The 17,066-nt window shown below is 38.9% G+C and overlaps 1 protein-coding gene across 6 annotated transcripts in view; it reads right to left on the reverse strand.

Annotated features, from left to right (window-relative positions):
* PDE7A (phosphodiesterase 7A) overlaps positions 1 to 17,066 on the reverse strand; it is a 94,533-nt gene that overhangs the window by 22,604 nt on the left and 54,863 nt on the right. For 5 of the 6 annotated variants that reach the window (XR_008554652.1, XR_008554651.1, XM_054708752.1 and 2 more), the window contains 3 exons: positions 10,225 to 10,376; positions 8,405 to 8,468; positions 539 to 634 (listed from right to left, as the gene is read on the reverse strand). Coding sequence is in view for 4 of the 6 variants with exons in the window: in XM_054708752.1 (XP_054564727.1) it covers positions 539 to 634; positions 8,405 to 8,468; positions 10,225 to 10,376 (312 nt within the window). In the remaining 2 variants the exon portion in view is untranslated. The remainder of the gene's footprint in view (positions 1 to 538; positions 635 to 8,404; positions 8,469 to 10,224; positions 10,377 to 17,066) is intronic. The other variant, XM_028158802.2, reaches the window with a different exon arrangement.

Raw genomic sequence — 17,066 nt, forward strand, 5'->3', positions numbered from 1 at the left:
CACAGGAGCTGCCCCCTGGTGGTCAGTGAGCCGTTCAGCCAGGAGCCGGGCTCACGACTGGCAAGTGCAGCAGTGGTGGCGGTGGCAGGAGCCTCTCCCGCCTTCATGGGGAGCAGGCCTAAGACGGCAGTCAGACATCCCCAGAAGGGTCCTGGACTGTGAGAGGGTGCAGGCCAGGCTGAGGGACTCTCCCCACCCCCAGTGCACGAATTTCATGCACCGGGCCTCTAGTTTTAAAATAAAGATTACTTTCTTTTTTGTTCTTACTGTGAATCTATTATGGTGCTAAAGTCCTCTGCGTTCTTTTAACTTAATACGAGACCATGCAGAGCTGTGCCAGGTCAGCCCCGGCGCTCAGAGAGCAGCAGGAGCGGATGCAGTGTGCACAGCCCACAGACCCGGGAGCTCAATAATGCATGTTGTTTTAAGCCACTAAATTTGGAGCGGTTTGTTTTAGAGCAATAGTTACTTAATACCAAATTTTTAAAAGTTCTTGTATACATCTTATTACTACTGGAAATGAATTAGAATCACTTACCTAAAAATCTACGAAGTTTCACCATATCTAAATGGAAGTACTCAATTAATCCATGAAGACTAAATAAATGACAGGTTAAACTTACTAGACTATTTCCTAAAAAAACAAAAACAAAAAAAGAGAAAGGAGATATTAGTAGCTAACATAATTGCATATAGGTTTTGAATACTCAACATATAGTACTAATTCCTTTTTGTCTAAAATTTACAAATGCTTAGACCAGTTATGAACTTCAAATATCACATCTTTTTTTTCCATTCTAAGAAAAAACTTTTTTGTTGTTTCATTTTGCACAATCACTTACCTAAAAAGGTAAGTTTAAGTCAACTTCCCAAAGCACCTGAACATGGCTGCACTTAACCACTTCCCACACGTCCCCTCAACCGCCTGCTGTAGCTGAACAGGGATGCCCCAGAGTAAGCGGCGGTGGCTGCACCTGGTTAGGGGAGGCTGTTTATTCTAACAAAACTAGACAGAAATCTGTAGCTAAACATTCAGACAATACCATAGCTAGCAAGCTTATGTTTTTCTAGTGAAATGGTTCTTTCACTTTTCAAAATGCCTATTTTCAAGCTTTCTCTACTTTTCTCAAACTACTGACATAACCACATCCTATTCACCCCCTCATCCTCAAAAGCCTCATACTTCACAGAAAAAATACAAGCCCTCAAATTTCCCTTTCTTTCAAAAGCCAGTAACACCTCCACCTCTCCATAGCTTCTCAGGAACCTTCGTTGGTCCATCACATACATCTACCATGTCCCCCCTCCCCGATTCCCAGTTCCACTGAATCAAAATATCCCCCCCTCCTCCCCTTCTCATACTGCCCGGTATGACGGGCACTCAGACATGCTCTAGATTCTCTTATCTTTGGCCTCTCCAGTTGTCTCCCTCTGCCCCTCCACAGCGAGTTTGCTGGGAGTGTTGTCCTACGCAACGGGGGTTATCTTCATCCTCAACTCGCTCCTTTGTCACTGACAACTGGAGCCACACCAAGTGCAGAAATTAAATTTGGAAAAACTGCCATTTTTATAATGTTTAGTTGTTTCTTCCAAGATTCAACTCTCTCTCCATCTTTTATACCTTCCATTATATTTCTCAATGTTTTGAAGATTTCCTCTATAGGACTGATATGCTATATTAACAATTAGACTGTGTTTTAAAAGGAGTATAAGCTCATAATTACTGCCAACATTTGGACAAGAACAACAGACACGATTCTAGTATTCTCTAAAAAAAATCTATGATTCTTACAAAAAATGAATAAAAGACATAACTAGCCCCACATTGAAAAATTTTAGTAATATTTATGAAGGATTATAAAGAACTACTGGGTTAAACTCATTATCTAAAACTGCCTAACCAATTGTCAACAGAAGCTCATGGCTGAGGAAAAAAGTTAATTAATTGGAAGAATATTTGCATGGGCAACATTGTAAATAATGTGGCAGCCCAAAAGAGATTATTTTTCAAAACTACCTGACATATCACCTTCAAAAGGGGGAAAAAACTATTTCAAATCTTTTATTTTTATTAAATTAAATGTTAAAATGCATTCAAATCCTGATAACACTCTACTGGTACAAACATGAGCCTATGTGGTTTGGAAGTATTTGAAAAAAAGTGAGCTATATTTCTGCTACTGCCGTTGTAACAGCCAACTTTTTGTTTGGTACATTCATAGATATTTTAGAATGTATATTCAAACAAACTATCCAATTAAAAAATGGTCAGATGATCTGAACATTTTTCCATCTGACATATAGATGGTTGACACATGAAAAGATGCTTGACATCACTAATCATCAACTAAATGCAAATCAAAACGACAATGTCACCTCACACCAGTAAAAATGGGGATTATAAAAAAGGCAAGAAATAAGTGTTGATGAGAATGTGGAAAAGGTGAACCCTAGGGCACTGTTTGTGGGAATGTAAATTGGTGCAGACATCATGAAAAACTGTACAGAGGTGTCCCAAAAAATTAAAAACAGAACTACCATATGATTCAGCAATCCCACTTCTGGTTGTTTATATGAAGAAATCCAAAACACTAAATTTAAAAAGTTATAGGCACCTCAATGTTCACTGTGGCATTATTTGCAATAGCCAATACTTAGGAAGCAACCTAAGTATCTATAGCTAGAAGAATGGATAAAGAAAATATGATATATTTGTGTGTAGAATTTTATTAAAGTAATATGAAAGAAGGAATGTTATTTAGCCATAAAAAGAAGGAAATCTTGATTTAATGTTGATAGCCATTGTGACAGGTGTGAGGTGGTATTTCATTGTGGTTTTAATTTGCATTTCTCTGATGATTAGTGACATTGAGCATCTTTCCATGTCTATTGGCCATCTGTATGTCCTCTTTGGAGAAGTGTCTATTCAGGTCCTTTGTCCATTTTTAAAAATTAGATTATTTTTTTGGTGTTGAGTTTTATAAGTTCTTAATAAATTTTGGATATTAAGTCCTTTTCAGGTGTATCATTGGTGAATATGTTCTCCCATTCAGTGGACTGTCTTTTCATTTTGTTGATGATTTCCTTTGCTGTGCAAAAACTTTTTAGTTTGATGTAGTCCCTTTATTTTTCTTTTGTTTCCTTGCCCGAGGAGATAGAAAAAAATATTGCTAAGAGAAATGTCCAAGATTTTACTGCCCATGTTTTCTTCTAGGATTTTTTTGGTTTAGAGTCTAACATTTAAGTCTTTAATCCATTTATTCTCATGAATGGTGTAAGAAGGTGGTCAGGTTTCATTTTTTTGCACATTATCTGTCCAATTTTTCCAACACTATTTATTGAATAGACTGTCTTTACCCCACTGTATGTTCTTGCTTCCTCTGTCAAATATTAATTGACCGTAAAGGTGTGGGTTTATTTTCTGGGTCTCTATTCTGTTCCATTGATCTATATGCCAACAACAAGTGTTGAAGAGGATGTGGAGAAAAGGGAACCCTCCTGCACTGCTGGTGGGAATGCAGACTCTGCAGCCACTGTGGAAAGTAGTATGGAGGAAAAAAAATTAAAAATGGAGCTGCCTTATGACCCAGCAATTCTACTTTCTGACAATATATCTGAAGAAACCCAAAATAAGGATTCAAAAGATATATGTACCCTTATATTCACTGCTGTGTATTTACAATGGCCAAGATTTGGAAGCAGCCCTACAGCCCATCAGTAGATGAGTGGATAAAAGAGCTGTGGTACATTAATACAATGAAATACTACTTGGCTGTTAAAAAAGGGAAATCTTACCTTTTGCGATAGCATGGATGGACCTGAAGAGTATTATGCTAAGTGAAATAAGCCAGTCAAAGACATGTACCATGTGACTTCATTCATATGTGGAATCTAATGTACAAAATAAACTAACAAACAAAATAGAACAGACCTACAGATACAAAGGACAGACAGACAGCTGTCAGAGGGAGAGGGGTTGGGTGAAAAAGGTGAAGGAATTAACCAAAAACAAAACAAAACACCCCAAAAATGACCTCACAGACAACATTGTATGGTGATTACCAGAGGGCAAGGGGGGTGGAGGAAAGTTGAAGAGGATAAAGGGGGGATAAATGTGATGGAAGGAGACTTGACTTGGGGTGGTGAACACACAATATACAGATGTATAAAACTGTACACCTGGAACCTATAATTTTATTATCCAATGCCCCCCAATAAATTCAATCAAACAATCTATCTATATATATGTATATACATAAAATAAATATATATAAAAGCCTAATATACTAACTGTCCCTCCGACCGGTTGACCAGTCACTATGACACACACTGACCACCAGGGGGAAGACACTCTGACTGGTAGGTTAGCTTGCTGCTGGGGTCCGGCTGATCGGGACTGGGCGAGACGGGCCGGACACACCCTGGAGCCCTCCCTTTGGTCCCTCCCCGGCCCTGATCGTGCACCAGTGGGGTCCCTCGGCCTGGCTTGTGCCCTCTCACAAACTGGGACCCCTTGGGGGATGTCAGAGAGCGGGTTTTGGCCCAATCCCCGCAGGCCAGGCTGAGAGACCCCACAGGTGCATGAATCTGTGCACCGGGCCTCTAGTCAATAAATAAAATCTTGCCATTTGCAACAACATGGATGGACGTTGAGAGCATGCTAAGTGAAATAAGTCAGAGAAAGACAAATGCAGTATAATCTCACTTATACATGGAACCTAAAAACAAAACCCAAAGCTGAGCGCACAGATAGAGCAGATTGTGCATGTCAGAGGCAGGGCTGGGCATGGACAAAATGGGTGAAAGGGTCAAAAGGTAAAAATTTCCAGTTGTAAAATATAAATAAGTCTTGGGATGTAATACACAGCGTGGTGACTATAGTTAATGATACTGTGCTGCATATTTGAAAGTTGCTAAGAGAATAGATCTTAAAAGTTCTTGTCACAAAAAAATTTGTAACAATGTGGTGACAGATGTTAACTAGACATACTGTGGTGATTATTTATATATATATATCATATCATATCATTACACTGTACACTTAAAGCTAATATGTTATATGTCAATTATAACCTCAATATAAAAAATGTATATACATTCTGTAAATTTAGGTTTTTGATAGGGTTCTCCCAAAATCGTTTTCCTAACCTAATAAAACAATGACCAATTTCTAGGATCTAGAGTAAGTTTCAGGAAAGCTGCAATCTAATGGTAAAATACCCTCATCTGCAATCCGGACACACTGCAGACAGCAACACATGTAACGTCCTGCACCAAGAACTTTCCAAGAATCTGACAAGAACCAGTCAGATTAGAGCATGCCACCCACATTAGACCATGTCACCCACATTGAACTGAAAAGCTGCATGTAGCATTTCCCCATTTTCAGTTTATAAGACACTAATGGACAATTTTAATACCAGTGGATAAGAACACAAGTCAATGAAACATTTCAAAACAAGCGATGCTTAGATGATGTGTTGAATAAGAAACAGGCACTGAAGGACTTATATGAAAGTGGAAATTAACACGTTGTTGGGAAAAAATTGTAATGATAAAAAAGCTACCCTCATAAAAATATATCCAAGGACAGAACTGCGATACAGTGGCCCTGACAGCTTTCAGAATGTGACTAAGATGGGAGCCAACAGGGTTGGGCTACCTCCAGGACACAGGCCTGGGGACTGGGTCCTCACGCGCCAGGTCGCCTTCAGGGGTGACAAGGCATATCTTGTCATCTCATATCACCTCACACTCATTCCCATGGAAGGAACATCAGAGGTATCCTACCAGCAATAACTACTTTCCTCCTTGCCGCGGACCATGTATCTTGGCGAATCACTGAGTTTGCCTTCTCCCCTGCCTTCCTTACAATAGCATTTGGAAATTACCAAAGTAAGAAATACAGCAAGCATGGGATCAAACGCAAGAAGGGAAAACTATACACTTGGAAACCATGTACATATGTCATCCAGAATTCAGGATGAGCAGTTTTTAAAAATATATATATATTTTATTGATTTTTTACAGAGAGGAAGGGAGAGCGATAGAGAGTTAGAAACATTGATCAGCTGCCTCCTGCACACCCCCTACTGGGGATGTGTCTGCAACCAAGGATTACATATCCTTGTCTGGAATCGAACCTGGGACCCTTCAGACCGCAGGCCAACGCTCTATCCACTGAGCAAACCAGTCAGGGCTGGATGAGCAGTTTTGAAAGGAAAGCAGTGCTAATTAAGTAATGCAAGTAAAGGAATTTCCTCTGATTTGTTTCCCAAGTATCTCTCTTCACCTATAGAATTCCTGTAACATTTGGGTAGCTGTAGTTTACGAAATGAATGAATGAATGAATGAATGAATGAATGAATATATACATCACATCTGTAAAATCATAGGTGGGTAGCTAACCATCAGCGGTTTCTACTAACGCCTAACAATCAACCCTAAGAAGAAACCATTCAGCCCTCTTCTCCACAAAAGGACTGAGGAGATTACACGGAGAGCACAGTGCTAACTGGCTAATGTGGCCCCGTGGGCTTTTACTTCTGCCACCCTACACTTGTTCATCACCAAGTCCCCTGACTAGCACTGTGAAAAAAATGCAATGTAGAGACATTTCAATGAGTGACAAATGTCCCGTAGACTAATCATAGGCTCTGAACTGTTAGACATACAGTTTTATGAGGCTACACCGTAAAGGTCTTAAGTGTGGCACTGCTTTTCCACATTATCCTAAGATAAGGAAGACTCGTGCTGAGTGAGGAAAGGGGCGTTCTCTGGGCCTAGAAGCCGACCACCTGGTACTCACTACCTGTGTTTTCACAGAGGCTGAGAGGGAGGCTGCTGTGTAAAGGGTGTGAGCCCTCCTGTGTGCGCAGCCCACCTGGGGCAGGGAGAGGAGCTCCAGAGTCACCAAGGGCCGAGGAGAGGCCGGAGAGAAACAGAAAAGGGGCAGAACCAACGGGCAGCGGAGGGAGGCTTTGCAGATTAGGCAACTTCACTGTTTACAATTTTGCCAATTTCTCAACCTTAAGTCACTAGACAAACAGTGATTACCAAGGTATTTTCACTCAGAGGGAAGGATGTATCCATCCTAAAAGCTAGACCCACACTGCCCCTCAAGATGAAAAAAGCTGTATTTGCTTGTCCTTTTCCCATATTTGGCTTCCTCACGAAAGGAGCTTCATTCCAAAGGGAAATAAAAAAGGACGGTGTTGTCCTAGCAGGTTCGGCTCAGTGGATAGAGCATCGGCCTGTGAATTGAAAGGTCCCAGGTTCGATTCCAGTCAAGGGCACATGCCGGGGCTGTGGGCTCGATCCCCAGTGGGGGACATGCAGCAGGCAGCCGATGCATGATTCTCTCTCATTGTGGATGTTTCTATCACTCTCTCACACTCTCTCCCTATTCCTTCCTCTCTAAAATCAATAAAAATATATTTTTTAAAAAAAAAAAAAGGGAGGGTGCTTTCAGAGCACATTTCCTTCTGAGCAGCCAGGACTGGCCTCCCTCAGTGTGCTCTCCACGCTGATATATGTATGTATGTATGTATGTATGTATTATGTATGTATGTATGTATTTAAAAGACATTTAGACATAAGGGACAAAGTCTAGTTGAACTGCCTGTAGCACCCATTTTTTATGCCAAAAATTTTCCCTAAGTAAAACTGATCCCCAAAGAGAATAAGGAAGCGTGACGCCCCCTCCCCCCCCCGCCCCGCCCCACCAACAAAAAATCAGGGGGTGTGCGTGAACAGAGCAGAATCACCTGTTTTTTTAAACCGCTCACACACTGCAGATTCTGACACGCCCCCTGGGAAGCTGCGGCTCTTCCCCAGCCGGCCAAGGCGGGGAGCACAGCACCCGTCTTCCCAGTGCGGGGAGCACAGCACCCGTCTTCCCAGTGCGGGGAGCACAGCACCCGTCTTCCCAGTGCGGGGAGCACAGCACCCGTCTTCCCAGTGCGCAGAGAAAGGAAAGCGCGAGGGCCATGGAGCTAGAGGGAAGGACTCTCCCCGGAAGGCCGGTATCTACCCACATCTGCACTATCCGAGCTGGAACACAGTGTCATAAGGCGTCATTGTAAATGGCCACAATCCAAAAGAAACATCAGGAACAGGAGAGAGCATTCACTGGGGGTTATTAGTAACAGCAGCCTTATGAGGGACGGCCAAGTGATGGGGACTGATCTTTTGGTTACTGCCAAGAGTAATAATCAAAAGCTCAATGTACGAGATTGGCTCTAGGCTTATCGATCAGACATAAAGAAGAGACAAAATGATGCCCCCCCACCCCCTGCCAGCAGAGGCTCCTAAGTCAGAGGAAGCTACGACCCGCCAGAGGCTGTACCAGCAACGCAGCGGCCAGAGAACACATTGATTCGAGGAAGTCAAATTCTCCACTTACCATTTGTTAGTCTATCAAATAGAAAGATATCAAAATTCCAATTTCCAACTTTTCCCAGCATACACTGAAATGAAAACCAAACATTCCTACTGTAATTTAATTTCAATAACACTATCTTTAGTAGATGGTTCATAGAAAAGTTAATGAAAATGGAAAGTGATTGATTTACTCTAAGAAACGCTATATATCATTATCCTTTTAATCATTACCTTTCCAATTGGCTCCAAAATGTATAAAGAGATAAACTCTATTTGAAAAACCAAATATTATTGTTTTCCAATGAATAAATGTATAAGTAAGGTTAGTGGTTTTTTTAAACTTATTCTATTCTGCTACAAACTTTCAAGAATTCTAACATAATTTAACATCACAGAAGTGTGGTTCATATGTTGCATGGTCTAGAAACTAGATTTTAAAAATCTAGTAAAAGTAAATTATAGTAACTGAGTACTTACTATATTCCAGGTACTGTTAAAGTGCTTTACTACTCTCACTATTCGCACCAACACGACCAGGCAGGTACTGTTTTCAATCCTCACTCACAGAAGGGGAAACAAGCAAAAAGTAACTACCTTGCTCAGCTAAGAAGACGAGAGCTGGGGTCTTAAGTCAGGAGGCCTGACCTGGAACCCGGGCACCTGACATCGATACTGTGCTATGCTTAAATGGTTATTCTTTTTTTTAGAAAACACTCCCAATTATGGGTATTTATTCATATTCTTTAAATATCCTTATAAAACAATAGCATTTACTACATTAATTTCAGATTGATGTGTATTTCAGTCAAACAAGTAAATACCACAATGACTTTAAAAACCAAGTAGATTCTATTTTTACACGATACATTTGTAACTTGAAAGTTCTGCGAACTTTATTTTTAAGAAAAAAATTGATTTTGTTTCCAAAAGTTCATTGTTGTATACATTTATAAATAGATCAACATAAGCAATACTAAGACACCACTAGTATAGATTATGATAGTATCAACAACCAATCATACACAGATCAACATTCTCATTCTAAAAAGACCTTGTGAACTTTTTAAAGTTTAAAGAAAGCATGAACATTTTCCATTGATTTCTTTTACCAGAGAAGCAAGTTTTTTCACTTTAATGTTATCGTAAAGGTACTCCAGCCCCATCTACACAAACTTACAATATATATATATATATATATATATATATATATATATATATACTTCTAAAAATAGAGAAACATAAGATTATTAAAAATCCTCATTTGTTAAAAAAGAAAAGTTCCTCTAACTTCCACCTTCATTAAGACATTTCTTTTAAAACATGTAAAGAAAATAATACTCAAAATCACTGGGTTTAGTTAAGAAACATCTAAGTCCTCAAAATAATCCACTGATGCAAGAGACTATGAAAATCATCTGACTGGAAGTCACGAGACTAACTTTCTGTGCTGATTTACCTCTAATCAGAGCTCAAATAAGTCCCTTTTGCTCCTTAGGCCATAGTTCACTTATCTATTGAATACAGGAATTAGGTCAGATAATGCATAATATTCTTCCCAGGGATAAGAATATTGTGATCTTATAGATTAATGTTCTATTCCTCTACTTGTTAATGTTATAATAAATAAAAAGCATTTTCATTTATTTAGTTCAGAAATTTCCCTTGCTCTGTAATACCTAATCATAAAATGAATGAACAACTGCTCTAAAGGAAAAACCTGAAAAATGGGCTCAACTGATTTTCACATTCAAAAAAAGGCTCTATAAATCAGTATCAGATGGGAAAAGAAGGCTTCATTAAACTTATCAAAAGGGTAATGTTTCTTGAAAAAGCTATACACACCTTGGCTTGTCCATTATAATCATCATCTAAAATGTTTAGAGAGTTTGAAACAGTAGTACCACGAAAAAAACGTGATGATCTAAGATACCGCTGGAAACTTAGTAACCTTCTGATATTCCTTGCAGACACTGAAACTTCAATTTCAGATTGAGCTGAAATAAAAGAAGTAAAAGGTGAGTACAGCAAGTCAAAACTGTGCATGTACTATCTTGTAATACCTCTTTTCTAGCTATATACAAATATAGATTTAAAATGTTAGCCATTATGCCACACTTCTAGGAGAGAAGAGGTACTTCATTTGTATTCCTATTAAAGAACTAAAAATGAAGGGGTAAATGGTCAATTTTGACAGCATTTAGAAAGTTAATAATGAGGAGCGAGGCTCCATTAATAATCAGCTATTTTTTTTAACTTTCAAGAATTATCATTTCTCACTCTATTGCCTCAATATACTAAATACACATGGAACAGAAACAAAAACCTAGTTTGAAACTATGCTTCATACTAAGAAGCCGGGTCCCAAGTGACTAGTATATCAGAGACTTTAACAATGACACAACTAAAACATCTCAAATCCCAAGGATTCCTCATTTTAAATCTTTCCGTCAGAGGAACAGGAAAGGGAATGGAGAGTAAAGCAGTTCACACCCTGTGAGAGAGTTCTAAAGCACAGGGATAAACGTCCTGTGAGAGGAAACCCAGAAAAGCCGGGGTCCCACCTGGAGACTGACATGTTCTCTGTTAGTAAGTCTAGCAGCCATTTTACAATAAACCAAACTTTGAGTAATAGATTAAATAACAGACTTGTGTTAAAAGCTCTATTTTTTTTACATTTAAAAAATTTTTACTGATTAGTGAGAGAGAGAGAGAGAGAGAGAGAGATGGGTTTGTTGTCCCACTTATTTGTGCATTCATTGGTTGATTCCTGCATGTGCCCTGACCAGGGATCAAATTCACAACCTTGGCTTATGGGGACAACACTCTAACCAACGGAGCTACCGAGCCAGGGCCTAAAAGCTATCTTGTAGGGAATATATGTTATTTTAAATTCTAAATTGAGTGAAATGTTCACAATATAAAACACATGAAAATGAAGAGTAAGGATAAGCAAATCATAATCTCTCATCTTAACTTCCATGAACTTAGAATCGCCAGGTGGAAAGTCAGGTAATCGAATATATTTTCTTCTTGTGTGTCCAGTCACTAACTCCTCTATTACCCTGTGTTTTCTTATCTACAAAATATGGCGATCATATCGAACTCAAAGAGTGCTGGATTAAATGACATAACGTGTACACAAGTCACCTACAGGAAGTACTAAATAAACAGTGGCAATGTAGATGATGATAAAATCGGTGCTGACGTCACTACTTACAGTTATGCTTCTAGGTATTATCCTAAGCTCCAAATCTGTTCATGTTGCTCTAAATAAAAGTATTCACTGGCTCCCAATTATCTTAAAATGAACTCCATCTCCTTAGCCTGGAAGAAAAGGGTCCAGGGCCCAGGTCTGGCTTGCTCCAGATCTGACTCAGGTGTCACCTTCCCTGGGAAGCTCACCTGAACTCCCACCTCCACACGCACTCCCTGCGTGAGAGAGAGGGGAAGCACCTCCTCCGGGTCCCCGAGTTCCCTGTGCACACACCTGCCAGAGTACTCCAGGGATCGTGCTGTAATTGCTTACTGACCTGTCTCCTTTGACAAACCACGACCTCCAATACAGGCACAAACTATTGTTTTCATCTCTGTATTATGAAGCTAAATAATAGTGCCAAGTAGGTATATGTGAACTATACTGAATAAGTGTGGAATAAACGCATACTGTGTTTGAAACATTCCGTCCACTCACATAAGCCAGAAATAAAATAATGCACACTGTTCTGTGGTTCATTTCCCTTATTTTTTATTCCAGTGAGTCTAAACTCCAAAGAATCTAGAACAGCAGTAGAGTTAAATTTTGATCTTTAACAATGTAACTTATATGAAAAGGACCGGAACCAAAATGTAAAACTATTAATATCAAGTGATTATGTTTGAACTAGAAGTAGCACCTTTGAGGAAATGAGGGCAGACCAAGTTCAGTGAAAGCCATGTTCCAAGTGCTTTACAAAGAGCATCTCATTTAGCTCTCAACAATCTCAAAATATTATTATCTTCCACTTTACACACAAGAGCACTAAATCCAAGAGAGATTAAGTAATCCGCCCAAGGTCACACAGCTAATTCAGGATGACAACTGGATTTTAAAACACAGACCTGTCTGTTTATATTGTTTGTTAACTGTTTATTATAAAAATCCTATGAACACCATCATTCAAAATTGTCCTTATTTAGATGAAAGTATGTGCAAAAAAGAAGCAGAGAGGAAAAAGAGTATGAAATGCATGTCTTTAATGTGACCCTACCTGAAAGGGTCAGAGAGGAAGGAAATGAACATGTGGGGAGCAAACTAGATCTAATTAATACAATACCAGCACCACCATCCCTGGATTATAAGGTACTTTACAGTTTTACAAAATGTTGCAGAAGACACATATTGTATTCATTATGGAAAAGTAACCTAAAAGAGTTCAAGGTCATGAGCATCCCTTCAATTTATCTTACACACAAAAGATAACAATTTTATCATTAGCAATTACATCACATCATGTGTGCATGCGGATATACACTAACAGTAAAATCACTGCTTTCAAATGATTGGTCCAAACTAATACATCTTCAAGTAAATTTGAGAATCTCTTTGAGAGGATAATTGCATAAGATCCAAAACAATGAATGAGCCTCATTTGAGGGGAAAACCCCAACCACTCAATCCACCACGCGAAGTCCCCGGAACAACATGGCAGGATTCACATGTCCGAGGTTAAGACATGGCAGGATTCACATGTCCGAGGTTAAGACAGCTGGCTGGCATTGTCAGGAAGTTGGGACTCTTCCCGCAAGGTCACAGTTGTATCCTCCCTCTGCCGTAGCCTATTTTTGGGGTGACTTCTGACAAGTCACAACTTCCAGATGTCTCATTTTCCTTAACTGAAAAAAACTAACCATAACTCATGTCTTTTTCCTGTTTCACAGAGCCCTGAGGTTGGGACTAATTATCCAGAGTTCTGTTTTGACCATATTAAGTTGAGAATGAATAACAGACACTAACTCAAGGGGACCCAATGCCTTCCAGCAAGACTAACTCAAAAAAACAGGCTACACAACAGGATAAACAGACTGTCACTTAATGACAGAAGCACCCGAACAATTAGTGATTACTTCAAAGATAACCTAAGGAAGGGCAGAGAACTGTCCAGGTGAAACCGCAATCATCCAGGGAAGTGTTTTCTTCACCCACGGGGCCTGAGGAGCCTGTCCCTGAAAATACTACGTTCTGCAAAAAAACGAAAATCCCATGAGACCTGGCAATTAAAACCACCACAAAGCACTGCTTAGGCTTAACATAGGACCGGAACCCAGGGGAGAGGGAGGCATATTTGATTTTTTTCACCAATCTAATTTTTGAATATATAATTCACATGTTTCAAAAAATAAGGGAAGAGGAAGGAAGAAAAGAACACAGTCAAAAACCTCACTCTTATCAGGTTCCCCATCCAACTGACTGTAAGCCCTCCCCTAAAATGATAATCTTTTTTTTCAAGTTTCTTGTGTATCCTGAGTTTTTTGATCAGACATATGGCAACATCATTATATACTATTTTTCTACTACTTTTACATAAATGATAGTATAGTATACAACCTGTCTGCGCCTTGCTTTTTAATTTATCTTGGAGCTATTTCCCGGAATGCCTTCCTCTTTTTCTAAGACTATAAAGTATCCCATCAAATGGATGAACCATAATCTAATCAACCAGTCCTCTTCTGAAGGGCACTGCTATGTTACAATTTTCAAAAATACCTTCATTTTGTTAAATAAGGGTACAGTTCTACTACTTATTTAACAGCTTTAGAAATCATGCTTTGATGTGAGGAAATCACACTTATCATCTTCTTTCCCTCTTCCTCTTCCAATGTTTGTTAGTTATCAGAGCACTTTTGTTTTCTTCTAAAGCCCACTTTAATTTTGGGTTCAGCTCCAGAACTAAATACATTCAATATTCAAATCCTTTTACCGTGGCTTCCCCAGTTATCTTTTGTTTGGTTAGGTTCATCCTTTCCTAGTTTCCTCAAGACAGGCTCATGAAAACAACATATCTCATAAACAATATGTTCTTGAATGCTCAAAGCTTTTCTTGGTAGTCTTTGTACTGGAAGAACAGATTGAGTATAAATATTCAATATAAAATTCATGGTTCTCCTTTTTCTCCCTTGAGTTTATTTGAAGGTATTGGTTCATTGTCTTGTATTAAGATGCAAAATCGGAGGCAGGCCTATCACTTTCCCTCCTAAGTGACTTGGTCTTTGTGCAGGGTCACCCACAGCTCCTCTCTGCATCTTTCAAGTCCAATGTCTTTGCCAGGATAGACCTCACGTTACCTATTCTAGGTCATTATCCCACGGTACACAGTGTGCTTTTTCAATGTGTAAATTTAAGTATTATTCCTAAAAAGTTTTCTTGAATTATCTCTAAATATTTATTTGGTTCCACTATTTTAGCTTATTATTCAGAGACTCTAAACTGTTATCTTGAAACACCTTTGCCTGTCTGCTATCTCATGGATGTTCTCTCCAAATCTTTTAAAACTGTTTGTTCCTTTTGTTTTCCCATTTCTATTTGCTCTGCTCATTATCTTTAGTGCTTACTCCACCTGGTATTCCTACCCAATACCCTCATATCTGTGCTATATTGAAACAATTGCTCCTTCTGTTTCCTGATTCTGAATGTACATGTTTCAAATATTTTTGTTGTCTTATTATCTTTTTCTCTGAATTCTTGAAGTTGTTCATTACAATGAAGTTATTGCTTCCTTTAGTTTTTAAGTGAGCGGTAGAAAATTTGGTCACAATTGTCATCAGTTTGATGGCAACCTTTTCCTGTGAAGTGCTTTTCAGTCACTGTTAAGTTCTGCTGCTCTCTTACACAGTTTTGCTTAATTATCTATCTGATGTGCCAGTTTCTTTGTTTTAAAGTTATTATTGAATGGGCTGAATTTTCCTAAACTAACCCTTTACACCAAGTTCTAAACGCAAATAGTGAAGACTTAGGAGAGCAGAGATGTCCTCCAAGCTTCACTACCCAAATGGCTGTCTTCTCTGCCAAAGAGACAGACAAACATGCGGCTGCTATTTCTCTAAATGGGACTCAGGAGGACTGCACCTGCCTCTCCCCTCAGCCCAGACCATAGGCCAAGTGTGGAGATAAAATAGTTAACTTTGTACTTCAGGGTGGGTCCCCTTTACATAATTCTTGCTGTTAGGCTGTTTCTAACCTTCATTCTTCTTACAAACAATTCTGAAATTGTTTTTAAAAAGAAAAACAATTTCCCCTCATGTTAGACATTCTTATAACTAAATCTTTGAGCACATTGATTGATTCCCTTAAAATAAACCCTCAGCAGTAGAACAAGCACATAGGAGCACATGTCAATGACTTCTAAAACACAAAGCCAAACGGGAGACTAAGGTTTGTAAAAGAAAATTAGAGAGAACTGTTCTAGATGAGCTTCCAAAATATGATCTAAGGAAAGGAATCAACTATAAATCAAGGATGAAGTGTGATAAGCTCATTTAAGATGGAAATTTTTAGTTTCTTCAGGTTTGGTCTCTCCCGCCCCAAATTCTTTCCCTCTACACACACTCACACATATGCACACACTCCTTATGATGATTAAAAATAAAATTCTTATATTGAAACAAGCAAGTAGAGGCCACTACAGAGAAAGTACCGAGTTGAATAATTAGGAATATATAAAAGAGGGAACTGGGAACAGAAAATGGTAACTATACAATTAACTAGTGCTTTCATTTAGATAATTACTAAAAACCTCACCCTCTGACCATAATACACAAAATCTGACCCCATCTATTACCGATATTCTCAAGAGCTCATGCTGTGACATGCGATAACACCATTATTTATTTCACAGCATATACACCAATAGATAAAAGTTGTCTAAAGTCCAGCTTTTGCCAGGCTAGGACTATTTAAGTCCCAGGCTTGTTCTAGTTTACATGGTTACCCACATTCCAATCCAGCTTAGAAAGCCAACAGGCTCCATGAATTAATCAAGTTACTATTAAAGAGCTGTTGGCTCTGCTGATTCTCGTCTAAAATATCACATTACCTCACTATGTGACCGTGAACAAACTAATCATAAGCAGCCTCCACCAATACTAAATGAGTGGTGTTACTTAATGATCATGGGAATTACTTCCAGTCACCCAGTCTTAGCTTCGCTAAGCCATCAATCAATCAATCAATCAATCAATCAATCAGAAAGAAATGAAATGAAATGAAATGTGGGACAGCAGACACAGTCAGAAGCAATGCTTTTCTCTTGCTTTTCCCTCATGATAGAGAGTGGACAAGAAGTACAGGTTAAGGAAACAAAAGGGCTGGGGAATCAACACGTCTTGGCAGTAGTCCTCCCAGAGACTCTTTTCTCTATCATCCAAATGGCATGGCAGGAAATGTCACTGATATTTACTTATTAGACAAAAGAGGGTTTTAACAAGAAAAACCTTTGGTTCTTGAGACTCGACTACTACTTGCTTTAATACACCACAAGAGGGAGCCACTGAGTCACTGTATCTGCCACCTTAAAACCATAAAAATAATTTAGATGCATATAATCATGAATTATCCTTGCAGATTATTTAAAATGTTTTTAAAAAATACAGTGCTGTAAGGTTTTAACTCTAGTCTAGGGCAAGGTCATATTGAATAATAATTGAATAAA

Source organism: Eptesicus fuscus, chromosome 19 (assembly GCF_027574615.1).
Source record: "Eptesicus fuscus isolate TK198812 chromosome 19, DD_ASM_mEF_20220401, whole genome shotgun sequence".
In the NCBI taxonomy this organism is placed as follows: Eukaryota; Metazoa; Chordata; class Mammalia; order Chiroptera; family Vespertilionidae; genus Eptesicus; species Eptesicus fuscus.